The sequence below is a fragment of the Nuphar pumila genome, chromosome 15 (genome assembly GCF_984573655.1).
Source record: "Nuphar pumila chromosome 15, dmNupPumi1.hap1.1, whole genome shotgun sequence".
Taxonomy (NCBI): Eukaryota; Viridiplantae; Streptophyta; class Magnoliopsida; order Nymphaeales; family Nymphaeaceae; genus Nuphar; species Nuphar pumila.
Window position 1 is genome coordinate 22446034 of NC_143263.1, and position 20842 is coordinate 22466875.

At 37.6% G+C, this 20842-nt stretch overlaps 1 protein-coding gene across 1 annotated transcript in view; it reads left to right on the forward strand.

The window, feature by feature from the left end:
- Positions 1-16539, forward strand: part of RSY3 (Adenine nucleotide alpha hydrolases-like superfamily protein) — a 50605-nt gene extending 34066 nt beyond the window's left edge. Inside the window, exons 10-11 of the mRNA XM_089988978.1 lie at positions 12020-12877; positions 16226-16539. Coding sequence (XP_089845104.1) covers positions 12020-12877; positions 16226-16318 — 951 coding nt within the window. The 3' untranslated portion in view covers positions 16319-16539. The remainder of the gene's footprint in view (positions 1-12019; positions 12878-16225) is intronic.
- The last annotated feature ends 4303 nt before the right edge of the window (positions 16540-20842 follow it).

Sequence of the window (20842 nt, forward strand, 5' to 3'; positions counted from 1 at the left end):
ATATCTAAGAGTATGTTTGAGAGAGCTTACTCCATAAATCTACCGCAGTGCATTCATCTGAAAGAGTAGCCAACACTTTTTGGGAGAGTGTTGACGTAATATACGCAACCAAAGATTGATCCCGCTTTCTCCAAGCTGTATACTCTGGATTCTTAATAGATTTGATAATTGCATCACCCCTTTCATCCTTGGTTTCCTGCAAAATAAGCCGTGGTGGTACAAGAATGAAACCATCCAGATGTTCATCGAGATCCTGACTCCGTATAAACGGAAGTATTTGTCTCTTCCATGTTAAGAAATTAGAATGAGTAAGTTTTTCTGTAACAAGCTGATTTAAGAAACTTGCAGAGGGACTGGATGACGAGTATGAATCCATATCAATGAAAACAACGAATATGCGAACAAAACAGTTTGAAGAAAAGAAACTGAGTTGAGGTCACTTAATCAATCAGCAGAGTTTCAATAAAACATGTACTTGTGCAACCAATACCTTGAAAGAAAATTCCTTTTTTTTTTGAAGCAAGAATGCAATATGTTACAGTCTGCCTATAGACGTTGCACAAAAAACTCTGATTTCACTGCTGATTGAAAAAGATGGAGAACAACAAAAAAACAAATTCGAGAAAATTTGATACGATGGTGAATGCTAGACTATGACAATAATATTTCAAACAAAATGATATGAATTGTCCAACAGTACAAGGAGTATTCACAACACAGTCTTAGGAAAATATTAAATTCAGAAAGCGCAGTTGTAGACAAATGGGTGATATCGAAGAAGGAGATACAATCAAAGGAGAAATCGCAGGCGCAGATGATGATGTTGAAGATGTCGATAGACGATATTGACAGACGATGTTATGATACCAAATGTTGAAGAAGAAGGAGACACTGCCGAAGCAGTGAGGAAGAAGATGAAGGAGTCTTCACGGCTGGTAAGGATGACAGACGATATTGACATACGATGTTGAAGAAGAAGGAAGAGATGCAGCCGAAGAACATGATGAAGAAGTCTTCACGGCTGCCTTTTCAGAGCTCGTTGAACGTGTCGCTGGTAGGGTTCCACAGCCGTAGCTCTGATACCATATAAGAAATCGAGAGATAGGTTTACTTCACGGCTCAGCCTGCACAGGAAACAAAAAGAAAGAGAAAGGGAGAAACACAAAAGTTGGGGCGACTTAACACCCACAACCTCCAAGCCCTAATCCTTATAAATAGAAGCAAGTATACAATAGGACGATATTACAGAAATGCCATTAATGAAACATTATTGTGCGTTTTTTATTTAACGTGCATATGGATCTGGATCTAGATCTATACGCATACTATATTTTAACAGTCCCTAGTTAATGCAACACATTTAAGTTTCATCTTGCATAAAACCCGCAGATACTAGAAACTGGTCAAATCCCGATATGCAAGGCAGCCCCCAATGGTATCTTATCACACAATTCTATTTTATTAACCGGTCCCAAACAAGTCCCTCAACCGATGTTGGAAATCATCACCCTAAATCGGAATATTAGAAATCATCACCTAATGCCCAAATGACAAGGGCATCATCACCCTTCGATGCTACTTTTCTTGGTATACTAATAACTGCAGCTGAGTCAAACACCGCCACCCCTAGGCAAAGTGGTGGAAGTTACCTACAACCGTAGCTGATAACACAAACCACTCATCGGGTTCTTGAGTTAAGCAATGTACATGACGTTCAATATCCTCACGGTCCCCCATGACCATGACCGCCATCCAAAGATCTCATCATTTGAGAGTAAAACTAAAGAAGAACAATTATTACACTGTTTGGTCTCTTACACCATTCTTAATTAATTAAGGGTTCTTCACACAAGAATAATTATGCAAATCAACATGCATTATCTAATTCGTCCATTTCCTCGTTAATCTCAACAGTGTAACACATATGTTACAATTAACTCAGAAGCATAATAAAACAATATTGCAATGCATTCAAAACTTGTCATTTCAAGAACAACACAAGCATCTGGCCTTCAAAAGTCCATTAGTGGTTCATTCGTAACCAATACATAGTTTAATATAATTAAATGACATTGTAAAAGTTAAGTAAACAACAATCTTATATAAATAAAGGAATACCTATGTCACATGGGTGCGGGTGCGGGGATTCAGCACTTCCAAAAAACCCGGGTGTGGGGGTAGGGATGGCAGTGGACCGGGGGAAAGCGGGGCCCCGCCCCGCCTCACCCCGTTTGGACCGGGGATGAAGGGTATAAAACGGGGATGGAGGCGGGGACGAAGGTTAAAATCCATCCGCGTCCGGGGGTGGAGGCGGGGATGGACGTGCACTTTTCCCCGCCCCGCCCCGTCCCCGACACGATCCCCGCCTCATCCCCGCCCCAACCCCGCCCCGACCACTTTTCCCCGCAATATCCCCGCCCCGCCCCGCCTCATCCCCGTTTGGACCGGGGATGGAGGACATGAAACGGGGATGAAGGCGGGGGTGGAGGATAAAATCCATCCTCGCCAGGGAGGCGGGGCGGGGGTGGAGGATAAAATCTTGAGGCGAGGCGGGGGTAGAGACCTTGTCCCCCGCCCCGCCTCGCCCCACTGCCATCCCTATGCGGGGGTGCGGCAGGGGCAAAAATGTAAAATATATATATAAGGGGGTTCGGGGGTTCCCCCGACGCAGGTTTTTTCAAATTTCATTTTATGTACAGTTGAACGATAGCGCACCCATCTCGTCAGGAGAAGAGTTCGTCAGGAGAACAGTGAATGCTAATAGCCAGCAAGGCTACCACCATCATATTATCATTTATTATGGAGAGAGAAAATCCTTTATGAAAAAGAAGGATTAGCAAGGCTACCACCATCATTATCATTTATTATGGAGAGAGAGCAAGGCTACCACCATCATTATCATTTATTATGGAAAGAGAAAATCCTTTACGAAAAAGAAGGATTTTGAAAAGGCTACTACCATCATTATCATTTATTATGGAGAGAGAGCAAGGCTACCACCATCATTATCATTTATTATGGAGAGAGAAAATCCTTTATGAAAAAGAAGGATTTTGAAAAGGCAGGAGCAACAGCAACTGTCAGCAGATTTTTTTTTTTTTAAATTCCGCAGCCCATTTCATAGGGCAATTTTTTTTAAAAAAAATCCAAAAAAATGGACCTAAATGATCCTGGGTGCGGTCAACACACCTAGGATCGGGTTGACCGCACCCGGTGCCGCACCCGCTCCCGCGTTGAGTCGCGTCGACGCGGGTGCGGCACCCTGCTAGCCGAATCCCTGTGACATAGAGGAATACCAATTCATATTTGTGGTGCTTTCACTTGAGACATAACACCGATGCGTATTCATGGCTAAAATTGCATGCAAATCAGACTTATAATGCCAGCCAAAAATCAAATTAATAATTTGACTAAAAAACAAACTTCTATAACCGACTATGATTTAATTAAATTCAGATTTATTTAAATAACCAAAACAAATCAGATTTATCAATTTCAAATAAGACTCAAATTTAGTCGAATTAAATAAATTCAAATTCTAATCAAATTCCAAAAAAGTAGATTTTTAACACAAAATTTGCAGCTTTCAAGCAAAAACAGTTTTGGACTCGTCATAAAATAAAGGGTTTTATTTCTTCAAAAATTCAGATTTCAATGCACACTAATAGGTTCAGATTCACATGTTAAACCTCAAGTCAAATCACATTTACATGAAACTCAGGTTCTTTTTCTTCAAACTGCAGATTTAATTTGATTAGACAAACTTAGATTTAGTTAAAATCCTCAAATCGGATTTTATAGCTTAAGTTTCAAGTCAGTTTTAATAAAAATTCTGGTTTGTTCAATTCTAACAAAATTCCAGATTTAGCTAGTATTAGAAATTTTCTTGTATTCATAAATCCAAAGCCCTGTTTTGTTTAATTAAATTCAGATTTTATCGTGAACCAAAACTACCAAATTTAACCGAAACCAAATTACGGGTTCAAGATCAACCTAAAGTATCGATTCTTGAATCAACACTGTTATTCTAAAATACAAACTTTTAAATAAAAAACACATACATGTGAGTTATACAATTCTGACTCACATACATTCATATAATTTATAAAATCAGATTTAACATGGTTAAAAGTATACAAATCAGATCCACATGAAAAGAAACACATATTAACACATATTGCTAATCCTAGATTCACGACATAGCCAAAGAAATCCGACCAAGAACTAAATTGAAAAATCGGGTTTGTTGAAACCTGGATGTGAAAAGATTGAAAAGTATTATTCACGATTAGCCCTAATCACCCTTAAGTAGTGATTAGGGTCAATATAGAAAATTATACAAGTGACCAATGAGAAATTAAAATATACACCAGACCACCTTATAACTTTTCTAATTTCCAATAACCCCCTCACAATAATAACTCTCAACACTCCCCCTCAAGCTGGAGCATAGATGTGCTCAGTTTGTTACGACACTTTGAGAATTCTGCTATAGGAAGGGGTTTGGTAAAAACATCTGCTACTTGATCTTCTGAAGAAACATGAACCGTTGATATATTTCCTGCTTGAACCGTATCTCGAATATAATGGCAATCTATCTCAATATGCTTAGTCGTCTCATGAAATACAGGATTATTATCGATATATGTGGTTGCCTTGTTATCACATATCATCATCATAGGCAGAGCGACTTTTATGCTCAATCTGGTAAGCATAGATTTTATCCAAATTATTTCAGCAGCAGTTTGTGCCATGGCTCTATATTCTGACTCAGCACTTGATCTTGCTACTACAACTTGTTTCTTGCTTTTCCAAGAAACTAAGTTGCCACCAACAAAGACACAAAACCTGGTAGTAGATTTCCTATCATCCACAGACCCTGCATAATCAGAATCAATATATGCAACTACATCAAGATTTGCCCCTTTTTTAAACAACAAACCTTTTCCTGGAGATGTCTTCAGGTATTTAAGAACCATCATAGCTGCCTCCCAATGAACTTTTCTTGGTTTATCCATGAATTGACTCAACTTGCCAACAACAAATGATATGTCAGGCCTGATTACAGTAACATAGAGAAGTTTACCAATGAGGGTCCTATACGACTTACTATCAACTGCTTCAGATTGCTCGTCATACAAGAGTAGTTTAGGATTCATGGGAATATTGGCAAGTTTTTCACCAAGCATCCCTGTCTCCTGTAAAAGATCAAGTATATATTTTCTCTGAGAAAGGACCATACCTTCTCTATTTCTGGCTACTTCAATTCCCAAGTACCTGAGAGAACTCAAATCCTTTGTAATAAAGTATTTTTGCAGGTATGCCTTGGTGCTGGAAATCTCTTCCTCATTATCTCCAGTTAAAATTATATCATCAACATAAACAATCATAATCACACAGCCTTTAGAGCCATTCTTTATGAACAAAGAATGATCTGATGGTGACCTTTGGAAGCCAAATTTAGACATCACCTCGAACAATTTGTGAAACCATGCACACAGGCTTTGCTTTAGCCCATATATTGCCTTTTTTAGTTTGCACACTTTGCCACACTCCTCCTGTCGCTCAAAACAAGGTGGTTGTTGCATGTAGACAGTCTCAGATAGATCTCCATACAGAAAGGCATTCTTCACATCAAGCTGGGTTATACTCCACCCATGATGAACAACCACAAAAATAACTAAGCGTATAGTACCCATTCTGGCTACGGGAGAGAAAGTCTCAAAGAAGTCCACCCCATATGTTTGGGTGTAGCCTTTGGCGACTAGACGTGCTTTGTGTCTCTGCAGAGTGCCATCAGAATGATATTTAATAGTGTACACCCACTTACATCCCAACAACGATCCTCAAGGTGCCCCTGCTTGCCACAATAGGTACACTGAAGCCTGCTACGACCTCCACTGCCTCTTCCACGACCTCTACCTATGAAAGAACTAGAAAAACCATGTCCTCGTTCACCAGTAACAATGAGAGCAGAAGTCTGAGAGTCCCCATGAGGCTGAGGAAGTGTAACAACAAGACGGCTTAACCGGTTGTAGGCATCAGCTAGAGTAGGGATCTCAGAGCCAGTAAACATTTGTACTTTGGCTACTGAGTAATCAGGTGATAATCCATATAGGAAACGAGCACCATAGTCTGCTCTTGATGAGTCTTATGATTAGTGCAACAGTGAGGACGAACAGAGTTGAGCCTTTCATAGGCAGATTTGACTGATGCATAATATTGGGAAAGATTCTGATCGCCCTGCTGCAGCTTAAATATTTCTTGCTCGACTTGCAAAATTTTGCTTGCATTTTTGTCTTGAGAGTATGTGTCACGTAATGAGTCCCACATCTCCTTTGCAGTAGAATAGTAAATTAAGCCGTCTGCAATATGTGACTGGATACTGTTCATAATCCAAGACATAACAATGTCATTATCTTCCTGCCATGTGGCATATTTCCCAGTTTTCTCAGTTGGTTCCTTTTCTAACAAGATATGTTTTCGACGATGTCCTGACACAAACATCATGAAAGTCCTCGACTACCTTTCATAATTATTGTCATTCAGCTTTACGGATGACCCATAAGATAATGGATTAGCAAAGGCTTTGTACTCTGCAGACACTTCAGACCTTAGATCACCATCACCGGACTTTATTTCAGCCATAGTATTCACGACTGATAGAAGCTATCCAATGAGCTTGGATAAATATAACCAGAAGAAATCGCAAGCAATCTGAGATAAAGCCCCTGTCTTGCAATATAAATATATATATATCCCAAACACTACCAACAGGATAATAAACGGGTCACGACTATACCACACTCATCATCACGACTCTGATATAAGCCACAGACAGTCAGCCACACCGTTCAGATCTGACCCAACATCAACTCTCTCCTTATAACTTTAGATTTAATGCCTACCGCATCATCACGACTCTTATATGAGCCACAGACAGTCAGCCACACCGTTCAGATCTGACCCAACATCAACTCTCCAGGCTACACGACACCCAGTTATTCCACGATCTCAGATATGCTTCACCCAATCACAGAATAATCGCTGATCTGATGCAACACGATCATGATGTCAGATCTAATCCACGAACACTCCGCATAATGGTAGATCTGCTGCACCACGATCCATCAACATTACTGAGGTGTCATCCACAAGAATCAAAAGGGGAACATACGATCTAGGGTGTCTGATCAGATCTGCATATTGTGCAGAACTAGTCAGACCCAGGACAAGAGAAGAGACAAAAAAAAACGGGTTCGATCAGAAGAAAGATCGAACAGACAGATATGGGCTAGGAGGAGAGAAAGAACAAACTGAACTATGATACAGAGGAAGAACAAACTTCAACCTAGGCGTCAGATTCTCCCAAGACCGAGAGGCTTTGATACCATGTTGAAACCTGGATGTGAAAAGATTGAAAAGTATTATTCACGATTAGCCCTAATCACCCTTAAGTAGTGATTAGGGTCAATAAAGAAAATTACACAAGAGACCAATGAGAAGTTAAAATATACACCAGACCACCTTCTAACAACTTTTCTAATTTCCAATAACCCCCTCACGCTAATAACTCTCAACAGGGTTCATGGTCCTTACTATAGAAGTAGGATTTAGTAATAGAAAACAAAAGAAAAATCAGTCTTTAAATGATGGACTACTTTTTTTTTCAGGTTTAACTTCTTAAACAAAACTTCAGACTAATAGGTTTTTGGATACAGACCACCAAATCAAATTATGGACCCTCCAAAGTATCAACCCATGCTAAATCGACAATGTACATGCACTTGACAATAAGAATCGTTGTACTAACAGGTCAAAATCAAAATCTGAGCATGCCATTAATCAAAACATACAACTAATTTAAACAAGTTAATCTGAACATACTTATTAACAGGATTTAAATCAATTGGAAATAAACTATAAATTATACAGGCCATTTAAAACCCAAGACGCATAAACCTTTTCAAGCTAATAAAACCCCATACCACATAAATATGTTCCTGCTACAACAAGCATAATATTAGGATCTAATTCACCTATTGCACCCAAACCTCTATACATGGTAATAAATCCTTCAAAAATCATAAACAAAACATGTTTTTCCCTATTTTTCAAGCATACAACTAGGAAAATATCGGCTAACAGATTTTATTCTTTTCTTTAACCTCTTTCTTGGGTCAATTCATGCTATTTTCCTAGCATATCGAATCAAGAAGGGTGGCCATGTACCTTATCGAATCAAGAAGAAGAAGACGATGGTGACATTGAAGAGGAACCTCTACCGCCCCTCTCTATCTCTCTCTCTCTCTCTCAAGGTCGTGACTTAAGAGAGAGGTCACGCCTCTTATAAAGGAAATAAGAGTCCCCACTAAGGAGGGGACATCCTTTCTCTGAAGTAGAAAGACTTCTATTTCATTAAGGAAGGAATGTCCCTTCCTATCTAAACTATAAAATAATATATATACTTTGTTTTATTATTATTATTATTATTTTTTTTGACTTATTTATCTTGACATAGATTGACCTTGGATCTCGGCCAATGAGTCCATGATCCATATCGGGATCCAAAGTTGCGTAAGCCCCTAATAACATATATATACATTATTTTAAACCAAGACAGCAAAAAATATATTTATTTAAGTAAAAATGATATTTATTAAATTTTAAAAACCTACAATTTTTATGAGATATTACACATCGTATAGTAAAAAAATCATAATTTTTTAAAAAAATTAAAATTTCTAAAAAATCATAAAAAATAAAAAAAAATTAGTAAAAATTCTAAAAAATCATTACACACAAAACAATGATGAAATGCACAAAGTGAAACATTAAATAACACATGAATATAATAAATAAACTTTATAAATTTAAAATTACCTTCGCCTCATTCGTAGGTTGTAGCGAACGTACGCGAGGTTATTGAGCTTTTTGTGCTTTAATTTGTTTCTTCGTTTTGTATGAATCTGCTCAAAGACACTCTAATTTCTTTCACATCCACTTTCACTTCATGTTTGACTTAGGACAGGAATAGCTAAAGCTCTTAGGTTTGGAACATCACTTCCAAACCTAGTTCACCACATGTCTGAAAAAACAAGAAAATGAGAAATCAATAAGACAATAACTGATACAAATCATACAATCATACAAATCATTATAACTAAATAACAATATGAAATTAAAATTGAAATAGACAAGTAAATTACATGGGCGCATCGTGGTACCATAATCAGGGTTTAACCTTTTAATGCAATCCAAGATACCCTTGTTGACTTTCCTGTCCATTTTAAATGTAGGGGAGTATCTATGTCACGGGCATAGCCCGAGTAAGGCAAACAACAAATTTTCGTGCTTGGCATGCCTTGAACACCCGTGATTCCACTAGGCAAGTGAACCTAGCATCAATATGTGTTTCCTCAAACACATGTAAATACACAGCAAATACTTTCTTTTGCCAAGACTCCCTTTCGAGGATCCTTGAACCTTGCTGTCGCATAGTTGATCGTCACTTACGTGCATCGTCATCCCTTACCGACGAGCACCTTTAACCAAAGAGCCAAACATGCATTGCCACTCTTACGGGCAAGTGTACGCTGTAACCAAATATATATGTATATACCCTCTTTTTTTTCTTTAAAAAACAAACAAACCTGCCAATACCCTGCACAGGCTGAACCTGTGCAGGGCCTGGCAGACCAGCCGAGTGTGCCTCGGCTGGCCTGGCCATCAGCCCCCAAAAATCATAAGAAAAAAAAAATATATAACTTCTAACGTACAGAAAAAAACAGTCATGATCGGCTGCATGGATAGTGCCTTGTTATAGCCAAATACAGGTAAGTCAGATTTTATATTCATGTGAACTTAAGAACATCTCTTCACTGCCCTACATGTATAGCTTTTCTTTTAGCATGCACGTATGAACAAAAGAACCTACAAGTATGTATGCATACCCTACTATTTCAACACATTTTTACATAAATCTAACAGCTCATTCAATAGAATATCAAGAGAAATCATGTCTATTATAGAATAAACATTCATTAGGCTAATTTAGCATGAAATAAATTATGTTTTTCATAACAAGAAACATACACAGAAAATTTCTCTTTGAATTGGTGGATAAAAATAAAAAACAACCCCATGAAAGAGGATCATCAAATCTTCTTTCATATATCTTAGAGTAGACCTATAGATCTACTCTTTTTCAATGGATTTCCATCTAAATCATGCATGCAAAACCCATCTATAATCGATTTCTCAGTTGAATCAAGAGAGGAGACCCGTACCTTTGTAATGATTGGAAGAAAACAAGAAAATACAAGTTGGGTGGCTGGAGAAGAAGATCCTTCTTCTTTTTCCTCCTCCCTCTTTTTTCCTCTCTTTCCCCTTCTCTTCTTCTTCTTCTCTCTCTCTCTCTCTCTCTTTCTTTTCCTTTCTTACTTTTTTTTTTGTAGAGGATGCCAAAGAGGGGGTGACACCCCCCCTTCTCCAGCCCTCTTTAGATGGGCTGGAGGGGGTGGGTTCCCCCTTGGGACCCTCTCCTCTCCTCTTTTTTTTTTTTCTTTTCAAAAACTTCCAATTTCCAAAGTTTGCCTTTTTTTGAAAATTTCTATTTTTCTTTGAGACCCCTTTCTTAAAACCTCTCAAGCCCTCTTAGGTAAGCATGATGACCCATTTTAGGAAGCCCTAATTACAAACTCAGAATTAATAAAAATTAAATAAATAATAAATAATAAATAATAAATAATAAATAATTTGTTAATTATTAATTATTTAAAAGCTTCAAAAAATAGTCAAATTGACTAGTAAGACTTTTTATACCTAATTAAATCCAATTTAAAGCTCCTAGTTGAATTTAAAGCTTGTAAGAACATTGGGCATGGATGTGGATCTGTATTCAGAAACAAGATCCAAATCCAACTCCCCAAATCCCAGTAGATTTTGAATTGGACCAAATACAGATTAATACGAGTCTTGGATAGAGTCCAGATGTATATTAATTCGGGTTAAACCCATCGGATTCGATCTGATCCAAATCTGGATCCCGTTTAAGAAACTGCTCATTTTTTTTGTAAAAACGCGATTTTCGGGTCTACCAAAACTTGAATTCAGCAAATTAACATATCGTTGCGCTCGGCATTTCGAGACGAATCCAATGGCATATTACACTACTATCAAGTTCCGAACCTTACCCTAAAACAACTCGATTTTTGCTCGAATTTCGCTTGAATATCTAGCTTTGATTGGCTCGTTACGACTTTGTCGATGAGACCTGTGCTAAGCCCAAACTCAAAGACATCAGTCTAAAAATCGAGCCTCAAACGATTTTCCTCCCAGACTTAGCCAAATTTTCGAAAATCTCGTAAAATGTCAAGTACAAAAGTATGCGATATTGCAACTTCAGCTAAATGCTAATGATTCCTTCATGAATCATGACCTCTATGAAGCAAATACGACTGCCTCCTAGGTTTTTTACCTAAAGTGAAGTTGAGAATTCTATAAACTGAAAAAAGGCTATATCTGGTTTTCAGTTATCTGTTCATAGTTTGCAGAACTTTATGATGTGAATGAGGCATATGCAAAAAGGTTCAGAGTGTGATCTAATAGTGGATAAACTTTTAGTAATGGCAGGTAGCCCAAAAGAAATAAAAACAGGAAGACCGATAAAGATACTGGAGGCAGTGAAAGATAATATAAAAGTGTGGGCTAAACCCTTCCTTCAGTGGTTGTTAGAAATAAACAGGTAAATATTACAGAAAAAGTATCACCTACTGATATCTAAGGCATCCTGTTAGTGCCATCTAGTCAAGAAATGTATCATCAAACCCGGGCATGGTTTTCGTAAGAGATTTTTTGTTCTCTGTGTTTCTGGCGATCTTATAATTGAGTTGGTCAAGTTTATATCTTTGTGTACAATGATTTATTTTTTGCATTATTTCTGCTTTAGTCAGTAAAGATAGATGGTCAAAAATTCTGATTTATTTTAACTTTCTTAATTTAAAAAAAAAATCTGCAGAACTCTCTTACTGCAGCTGGTTGTTACCTTTGTGCTGTTCCCAGGACTAAAGGCACAAAAATAGCAGTTTGCTGGTCTCCTGATTTTCCTCAACGATCAAACCCTGGACTATCCCATATTCACATTGGCAAACATCATTTGTCATGCCTATTCGATGAGGTTGAGAACATCATAAAGGCTACCAAGTCCAATCCCGATTACCTTGTGTTAAAGACATCCAATGTGCCTTTTTTGCATGCCAATTGCTCTGCGTCCATTCTGGGTGAAGCGAGGAAGCTGAATCTTCTGAGCGAGCCTACCCTTAGAAGAATTGCTTCAATCCAGCGGGAAGAATCAGAACTTTTCACCCCTAAAGGGGAACCCAAAACTTCACTGGAAATAAAACATGAAAGGCAATACATTGGAGCTTTGTCAGGCGAGCCACTTCATGCTGGGAAACAAAACCATTTTATGAACAGGTTTCTGGTTACATGGAAACTTTGTGAAACAATCATAGAAGAACAGTTTTTATCAGAAATGATGATATCCAAGAGTGATTTCAAGGAACACAGGTTGAATTGCCACTGTGTTTTATCTGCGGTTCAAGATGCGCCAACCATAATACTTCGTTGCATGGAAGAATCTGACTGGTTGTATCTTTCTACCCTGGCAAGGACTCAGTCACTTAAAGAATGCCAAGATCGGACAACCTCTTCACCGTATTCTGAAAAGCGGATTAGGGAGGGCAAAACTTCTTGCACTGATTATGTATTCTGGTCAGCTAGGAGAGCTCTTCAGGCCCTGCGATCCATACCTGTAGCTGCACGACGAGGCCTGCCTGTCCTGATTGATTCCCAGGGTTTCCTGCTGAGCATACCGGTGAGCTCCATTTTCATTTTTTATTCAATTATATATATATATATATATATATATATAGAGAGAGAGAGAGAGAGAGAGAGAGAGAGAGAGAGAGAGAGAGAGAGCAGTGTACCTTCGAACATTGTTCTTGTCGAACCAAACCAGATGCTGGCTGAGCGTCAGATTTACACAAAGGGGGCTTTTAGCGGTGGTCGCTGAGTCGCTGACTCCCACTAAAAACTTTTTTTGCTAAAAAAAGCACACCATTGATCGTGCACGATCAACGGCTTGTGAGGCATCCAATTTGGTTTGAACGAGAAGGGTGTTGGATGATACACCCTTATATATATATATATATGTGTGTGTGTGTGTGTGTGTGTGTGTGTGTGTGTGTGTTCCTTAGACCCTCTTTTTCGTTAGGTCTCGTTAGGCCCCTTCAAAAATCATAGTTTTAAGTATTTTTTTTCACGTCTAATACCGCAAATGTGATCTATAGGTTTTGTTTAGTGGGAACCAGATTTTTGATCACCAGAAACTGACCTGTATAGAGGTTTTTTAGGTGATCCAAAATCAATGACTATGAAGGTACCAGTTTTTCCTGGCTCATAAAAACATGATTCAAGAGTGGATTCCCACTAAGTCGATCATGATAAACACATCTAACGGTTCAGATCTATCATCAAACACTTAAAACCTATAGGGCAGAACGAGAAATGGGGTTCAGTTTTTATATATATGAAAAATTCCATTTAGGGCCCAACCTTTTGCCCTTAATTCCAAATATGGGCCTCTTTTTTCTTGGAAACTGTCAAATAAGGGTGTGCATTTATTATTGTCCTTTAACTCAGGTTAAATCACTAGCCAAATTACAACAGTGACCATCATCAAGAGTTCAAACTGTTTACTTTTTCTTTGGGATTAATGAGTACTTTTCAATTTTCAAGGGACAACACAAGAAACCAAAAAGGAATCACGTTTTCCAATATGATAGATATTGACCTGAGGTCCCTATTTGACTCTTTTCAGAAAAAGTTTGGCCCATATTTGGAATTAATGGCAAAAGGTTGGACTCGAAATGAATTTTCCCATATATATATAGTGATGTTCTGAACATCGATACCATGTAATGGTACATGCTCTTGTGTTCAACATGGTTTATTTACTACCGTAGAAAATTTCAGTGTCTATTATGTCACAAGATTCATTTTTTAAGATGGTGAAAAATCAATGGCTCACAATTCATTAAGGATCGTTTAAATTTTTTATAAAACCTCATCTTGGAGTCAACTTTGACACATGCACATAGTAAACAGAACATGATCCAAAACAGTTACTAATATTGACAATATTTTGAAGATACCATGCTATTATTTGGTGTTTCAATGTCAATTGATATTTTTTTTTGGAGATTTTTAAAATATACTCAAAAACAAAATTATTGTGATATTTTCCTGAGATTTTCAAAAACAAATTTTTTCTATATATTTGAAGTATCTTTGTTTGTTTCTTTTATATTTTAAAAACTTTTTCAATTATTTCTTTATATTTTTTGCAAGAAAAATAATAGAAAACCTATTATTTTACTACCTTGTTACTATTTATATTTTGTTCAATTCTTAAAGCTTTCGAGATTTTCTCGATATTTTTCTGAGAAAAATCACTTTTTGAAAATATCTCTGAGAAAAAACCTTACTCAGAAAATTACCTTGAACAATATAGGTGACTGATCCAAAAGTTAGATTTTGATTTTGGAGCTTAGATTTATGTAAATCATGTATGTACCATCATAAGTTACCACAATAGAAGTGCAAGTGTGCATGCCCACAAACACACACACAGAGATAAATATATATATATAAGAACTGAACATATTAGGCCCCATTTCTCGTTCTGCTCTATTCTTTCCTTTAGGTTTTAAGTGTTTTATGATAGATCTGAACTGTTAGATGTGTTTAGCATGATCGATTTAGTGAGAATCGACTATATATATAGTCACAGATCGGAGTAGGCTGTTATCCTCTACTCTCTCTATATATATATATATATATATATATATATGTGTGTGTGTGTGTGTGTGTGTGTGTGTGTGTGTGTGTGTAGAGATTTTCACAACTTTTTATCTCTTAAATATGATTGTGGATGCAATCTATATGCTTAGTTTTAAAGAAACTGGCTCTTTAATCATTCGATTGCAATGCATAAACATGATTTTTTAAGGCTTAAAAAATTGATGGCTCAGAATTTTAGTACATGCTCCAAAACTTGTTTTCTACTAAATAATGCTTATAGATTATATATAGGGTCTGATCAACAAAAAAAAGTTTGAGAAATTTGAAAATCTAAAGCTTCTATTAGGTGGGAGTAGGTACTCAAGGAGCACCTTATCATCTTTGTTATCTACATTGGTAAGGAACCTTCTAGTGAAAAAATGTAGTTTTATTTATTTCAGTTTTTTTTACATCTGACCCTATCTACATATTTAGTTAAAACTGATATTTGGATCATGTCTCCATCGTATATATAAGATTTTACGCTGGTTGAAAATTCAACGGCCTACAATGTACCAAAATTATAAACCCCAAAAATCATATTTTTATGTTGAAATACTGCGATCCAAGGGTGGATTCCTACTTTTTTGACCACGCTGAACACATTCCTGAGGCCAGATTTGGTCAAAATGAATTCCAACTAAAGGGTTCCTTACCCATGGTAGCAAATGCTCTACCTATATATATATATATATATATATATATATATATATATATATATATATATATATATATATATATATATATATATATATATATATATATATATATATATATATATATATATATATATGGGAACTAAAAATAATGGCATTTTCAATACTTTTTTTTGCAAATCTAACCGTGTGGATGTGCTTGGCATGGTGAATTTGCTAGAAATCAACCATTGGATTGTTTATTTTTGATGAAAAAATGTAATTTTTAAATGTTTGAATATTTATAAAGATTATGAGCCATTGATTTTATTGATTTTAAAGCTTAAAAAAAGTGTTTATTTATCAAAATCAGATGATTCAATAGTGGGTTTTTATAAAACCAAACATGTATATCACATCTGTAATGTTAGATTCAAGAGGAAAGAACAAAAGTCTATGACAATGATGTTCACACATTATTTCTCATATTTTCAGTTCTTATATTCTAGTGACTCTCTCCTTTATATATATATATATATATATATATATATATATATATATATATATATATGTGTGTGTGTGTGTGTGTGTGTGTGTGGAGCCATAAGAGGTACATGATTGTGTGAGGAATTGACATTTTTCTTGGTATTCTTAGTACTTTCAATAACCAAGTTATAATCACGCAGAGCATTTCTTTCAGCCGCTGTCCACATTTATTAGCCCTTGCGGTGTTTAATCCTAGAGTACCACTTGGAGGGGGCTTTAGTTCTTATGCTTGAGATCAAAGAAATAAACTATTTCATTAGTGAGAGTTTCCAAGAAGAACGTTGGATTACATGCAGCAGATGATCAACTTTGTGAATTATTTGGGTGGCTAATATTTTCCTAAAAAGTTTATTCTTTTGTACATAATCCTTGCCCAAGAAACTAGATACTGTATATAATTTGCATATGGATTGCTTATGATTATTCAGTTAGTTGATTGAACAAAACTATAAAAGATATAGGAACTAAGGGGACGTTTGATAGCAGGGAAAAAAAAATCACCAGGGTTATCTCAAAAAAGGGGAGGAAAAAGTTCTACCCCCACGCTAGTTTTTCCCCCTTCAAAATTTCTTAAAAAAAAATAAGATTGAGCAAATGATCATCTCCATGCTTGTTGCCATATGGGTTTAGCAATCAAACACACCCTAAAGAATGTATTTTTTGTCCCCAAAAAGCTGGTGGTTACCCCACATTTTTTTGATGAATTAATAGTGATTGTATATAATTTTGTTTTTTTTCATATTTTTGATGGAATAAAACTATCGGGACTAGACACTAAAGAATGTTTGTTTTTTTGTTGACTAAAAAGCTGGCGGTTACCCTACAATCATTTTGAACTAGTAGTGGCACTGCCAGAGGCTTACGTCCTTACCATCTTTAGCTTTTTTATTGCTCTGTCACATGTATAGAATGCTTTGCAAACCTGTGATGTGTCAAACTGCCCAACCTAACGGTCAAAGGCTGCGTATCAACACCTTTTGAATCATTTTTATTGGTTCTGTGCACCATCCTGTGCGCAACTTCTTAGCGGAAGCTGATCAAGCGCATTTTCAAATGTACATTTCATGTAGTCCGCATAGCCGTTTCATATCAGCTATCACTTTCGAAAGAGGCACAAACTTTGTCTTAGCCTTGCGTGTCATGAAGCGTATTGCAACTTCTTGCACACGACATAGCAAAATCTCGTCATCGAATAAATAAGACCTTGCGGCCTTCAGTTCAAAAATCAATTGACGATTGAACATCATAGCGAAGAGCACCACTCAGACTCGTTCACCGGCGCTTAAGCATTCACTCGCCTAGCCTTGAGTCACTATACTCAGTTGGAATCACTTAATGTGATCTTTGGTGAATTAGCCCTAACCTACACGTATTCTCGTGCGTTCAACTGGTACGCATGAGACATTCTTGTAAGAGGTTCTTAACCAAAATTTCAAAGGCAACATCTTTTGATTTGTTGTCTTTGCTTTATTGAACAACGTTATACGTCTGTGTTGTCGTACAACGATGCACTAACAATGATACTGATGCCTATTGCATACCGTGCTATCATCGCATGTCATCGATCAAGCAAAATATGTCACACATTCTTACACTCAGTAGAGCTGCACATGTCCTATTCTAAAAGATCGACTCTAGATATGCACAATACAATAGCTTATTACATGAATTGCATACCAGCATTCAAAGCATTAGCTATCCAATCGGGGGCCTTGTCTTTTCGATGCAGGCATGTTTGCAATACTTTCACAAGTTTGTAACTAGCACAAGTTTATTGTGATTCTAAATTACATTTTATAACTTTCACAGTGGCATTGCAACCATGCAAAAAATGCAACCTGTGAATGTGATTTCCATCTACTACTGTTTAAGCCTCAGAACTTGTGAAAGTTTTAGGCAAGTTTGACTGTGTATAAAGCTTTCACAAGCATTAATGCTCAGCTGTGAATGTGTTAAAATAATGACATGACATAACAACGACATTCTTACATAATAAGATTTTCACACGAGTCAAATTCACTGCCTAAAAGCAAACATGAAAAACTTCATGCTTGAGAATGAGTCACATAGATCACTTTCATAGGGACAACTTTTACAGCTACCGTAACCGGTGATCTAAACAAATATTGCCCCATAATTCCCCTTGGTCCATTGTCTATTTAAGGGAATGGTATAAGATGGGGGCACCGTGCATGCTATAGCACCCGAACATTAGTAATCATATTCATCATCACCTTCAGTTTAGGTATTGGTCGTCGTCTGCCATCTTGAGTGGCTTTAGTTTCCGCTTACCAAGCTAGATATCATAGCTATAGTTGCATTGGTACTGGATACACCTTATTGTATTGAGTATCAATCGTACCAGTAATGGATATTGGTATGAAACTTGTCTGCGAAACCGTAAAAAGAAGTATCAAATATTTAAGAAAGTTGTTCCAATTATTTAAGAAACACATAACAATTTACATAGAAATGCACTTCATTACATTATAAATATTGATCAAGTTCTTTTCTATTAGCATTTCTGCATACAAACAACAATTTCATTTTTTAAAGACACTATTTTTATAAATATTATAATTTATAAAAAAATATTATACAATAATGAATTATTTACCTATTATGTTTAAATTTTCTAATTTGCAGGTATCTTTATAAAAATATATATTTCATATCAATTTTTTAGAAAACCATATCAATATTTGTGAGAAACTTGTATTGATATTTTTTAGAATCGTATCAATATGTGTTTTTTTTTATAAAAATATATACTTCATATCAACTTTTTAGAAAACTATATCAATTCTTTTAGAAACCATTTCAATATTTGGTAGAAAATTGCATTGATTTGTTTTTGGAATCGTATCAATATGCGTTTCAGATTAAAATGTACATAAAACTTCTTAAGTCCTGACCTGTATCCATTTCTAGCAACTATGATCATAGCTACCTTTGAATGAATCTATCAAACATGGCTGCTGGCACCATCGCCAGCTCAGGATAAGAAGCTCTATGGCCATTGAAACAACAGCATGATTAATACAATCAACATTTTTTATGAGAGCAGCACAACAACAAAAATGATGATAATTTCATCGCCTCACCGGGTAGATGACTTTCCCAGACATGGGACCACCACTACATAAACTAATGATCTCCTTCACATCGTGCTTCCACTAGAATTTCTTGATATTATCAATACAGGACTGCCAAACAATTTTCCTTAACATTCTTGAGTTCATGTTCAAGTCTGGGTAAATAACCCTGTTATGCACAGACCAAATCTTCCATGGAACTAGGGATCCACAAGACTCGGCTCGGCTCGGCCCATAAATGAGCCGAGCTTGAACTGAAATCTGAGGCTCGAACGAGCAAATGAGCCGAGCTTGATCTTGATAAGGCTCAGCTCATATATTTTATATAATATAAAATACATATATATTTAAAAAAAAAAATCACCCCGCCCAGTCTCAACTCGAGAACTCCACCCCGCCGCCTCGACAGCCCCACATCGCTCGGGCCCCCTCCCCGCTTCGAGCCCCTCGCCCTGCTTGGGCCCTCCGGCCCCGCCTCGAGACTCAAGGCCCTTTATCTCCTTCCCTCTCTGAGTCTCTGGAGAAGACTCTCCCGTCTCTCGGGCTTGGCTCTGAGAACCCCTTCCCTCTCTCGACTCTCTCCCTTCCAAGCACTGTTCCCAGGCACGTCTTGCCTTTCAAGCACTGTTTTGCAGAGAAGTGCTGCCCTAGAGCTTCATGGTCTTGAAAGCATGGGGCACATCAAGAGCACCAATGAAACTGCAACACGATTCTGAGAAGAAGATGAGGAGCTGGAATGGTTCCAGGAGAGAGAGAGAGAGAGAGAGAGAGAGAGAGAGAGAGAGAGAGAGAGAGAGAGAGAATCGAACGGGGTTCGAACCTTACAAGAGGTGTTCAATGATGACCAAGGAGGGGACGGTGGTGGCAAATGGCAGCAGGGGAACAAAGAACTGGCTGAAGATGATCTGCATGGAAAGGGGTGGTGTGGTGCCTTCGAATGTCGAGCATGAGTCATCTCCCTGCCTATGGTCAAAGCTCTCTCTGTCTCTCTCTAAGTTTGGACCAAGCCACAGACTGAGCCCGGGCCAGCTCGATCGGTTGGGTTCAGGAAGTGTGAAACACGATCAGGCTTGGCTTGGGCTCATCTCGGTTTAAACTCAGGCCGAACTCGAGCCGAGCTTGGCCCAGGCTCGACAGGAGTCGACCTCGAGCCGAGCTTGAGCACCATTTTACGTTGGTGAGCTGAGCTTGAACATGCCAAACTCGGCTCGAGCTCAGCTCGTGTGTGCATCCCTGGATGGGGTCATAATGTTTCCAACCTCGCAAGGGTGTGATGCTGCGGTTGGATTCCGATTGGTTGGTTCAAAGGAGCTTATGCATCACCCTCTTTTTGGTACTCACACAGGGTGGTGCGTAGGCCCGATGACCCATTTAGGTAGTTGTGCACATGGCCAATGATCTTGCGGCTCCTGGTTGGATTCCCTTATAAACAATTTAGTCTGTAGGGGTGGATGTTGATGGTTGAGCGAGTGCATTGGGACGCATTGTGCATGAAGGGGTGTTTGCGACAGATTTTGATGAGTTGTTTCTGACCAGAAGAGAAGGTCATGTCTTCCAGGACAAGCTTGTGAAGTGGTTTGAGATCGTTCTTTGATTAAGGACTTGCCACTGTTGAGAAGATTAAGATAGAATCCTTCTTCATGGGCAATAAGTGGCGGACAC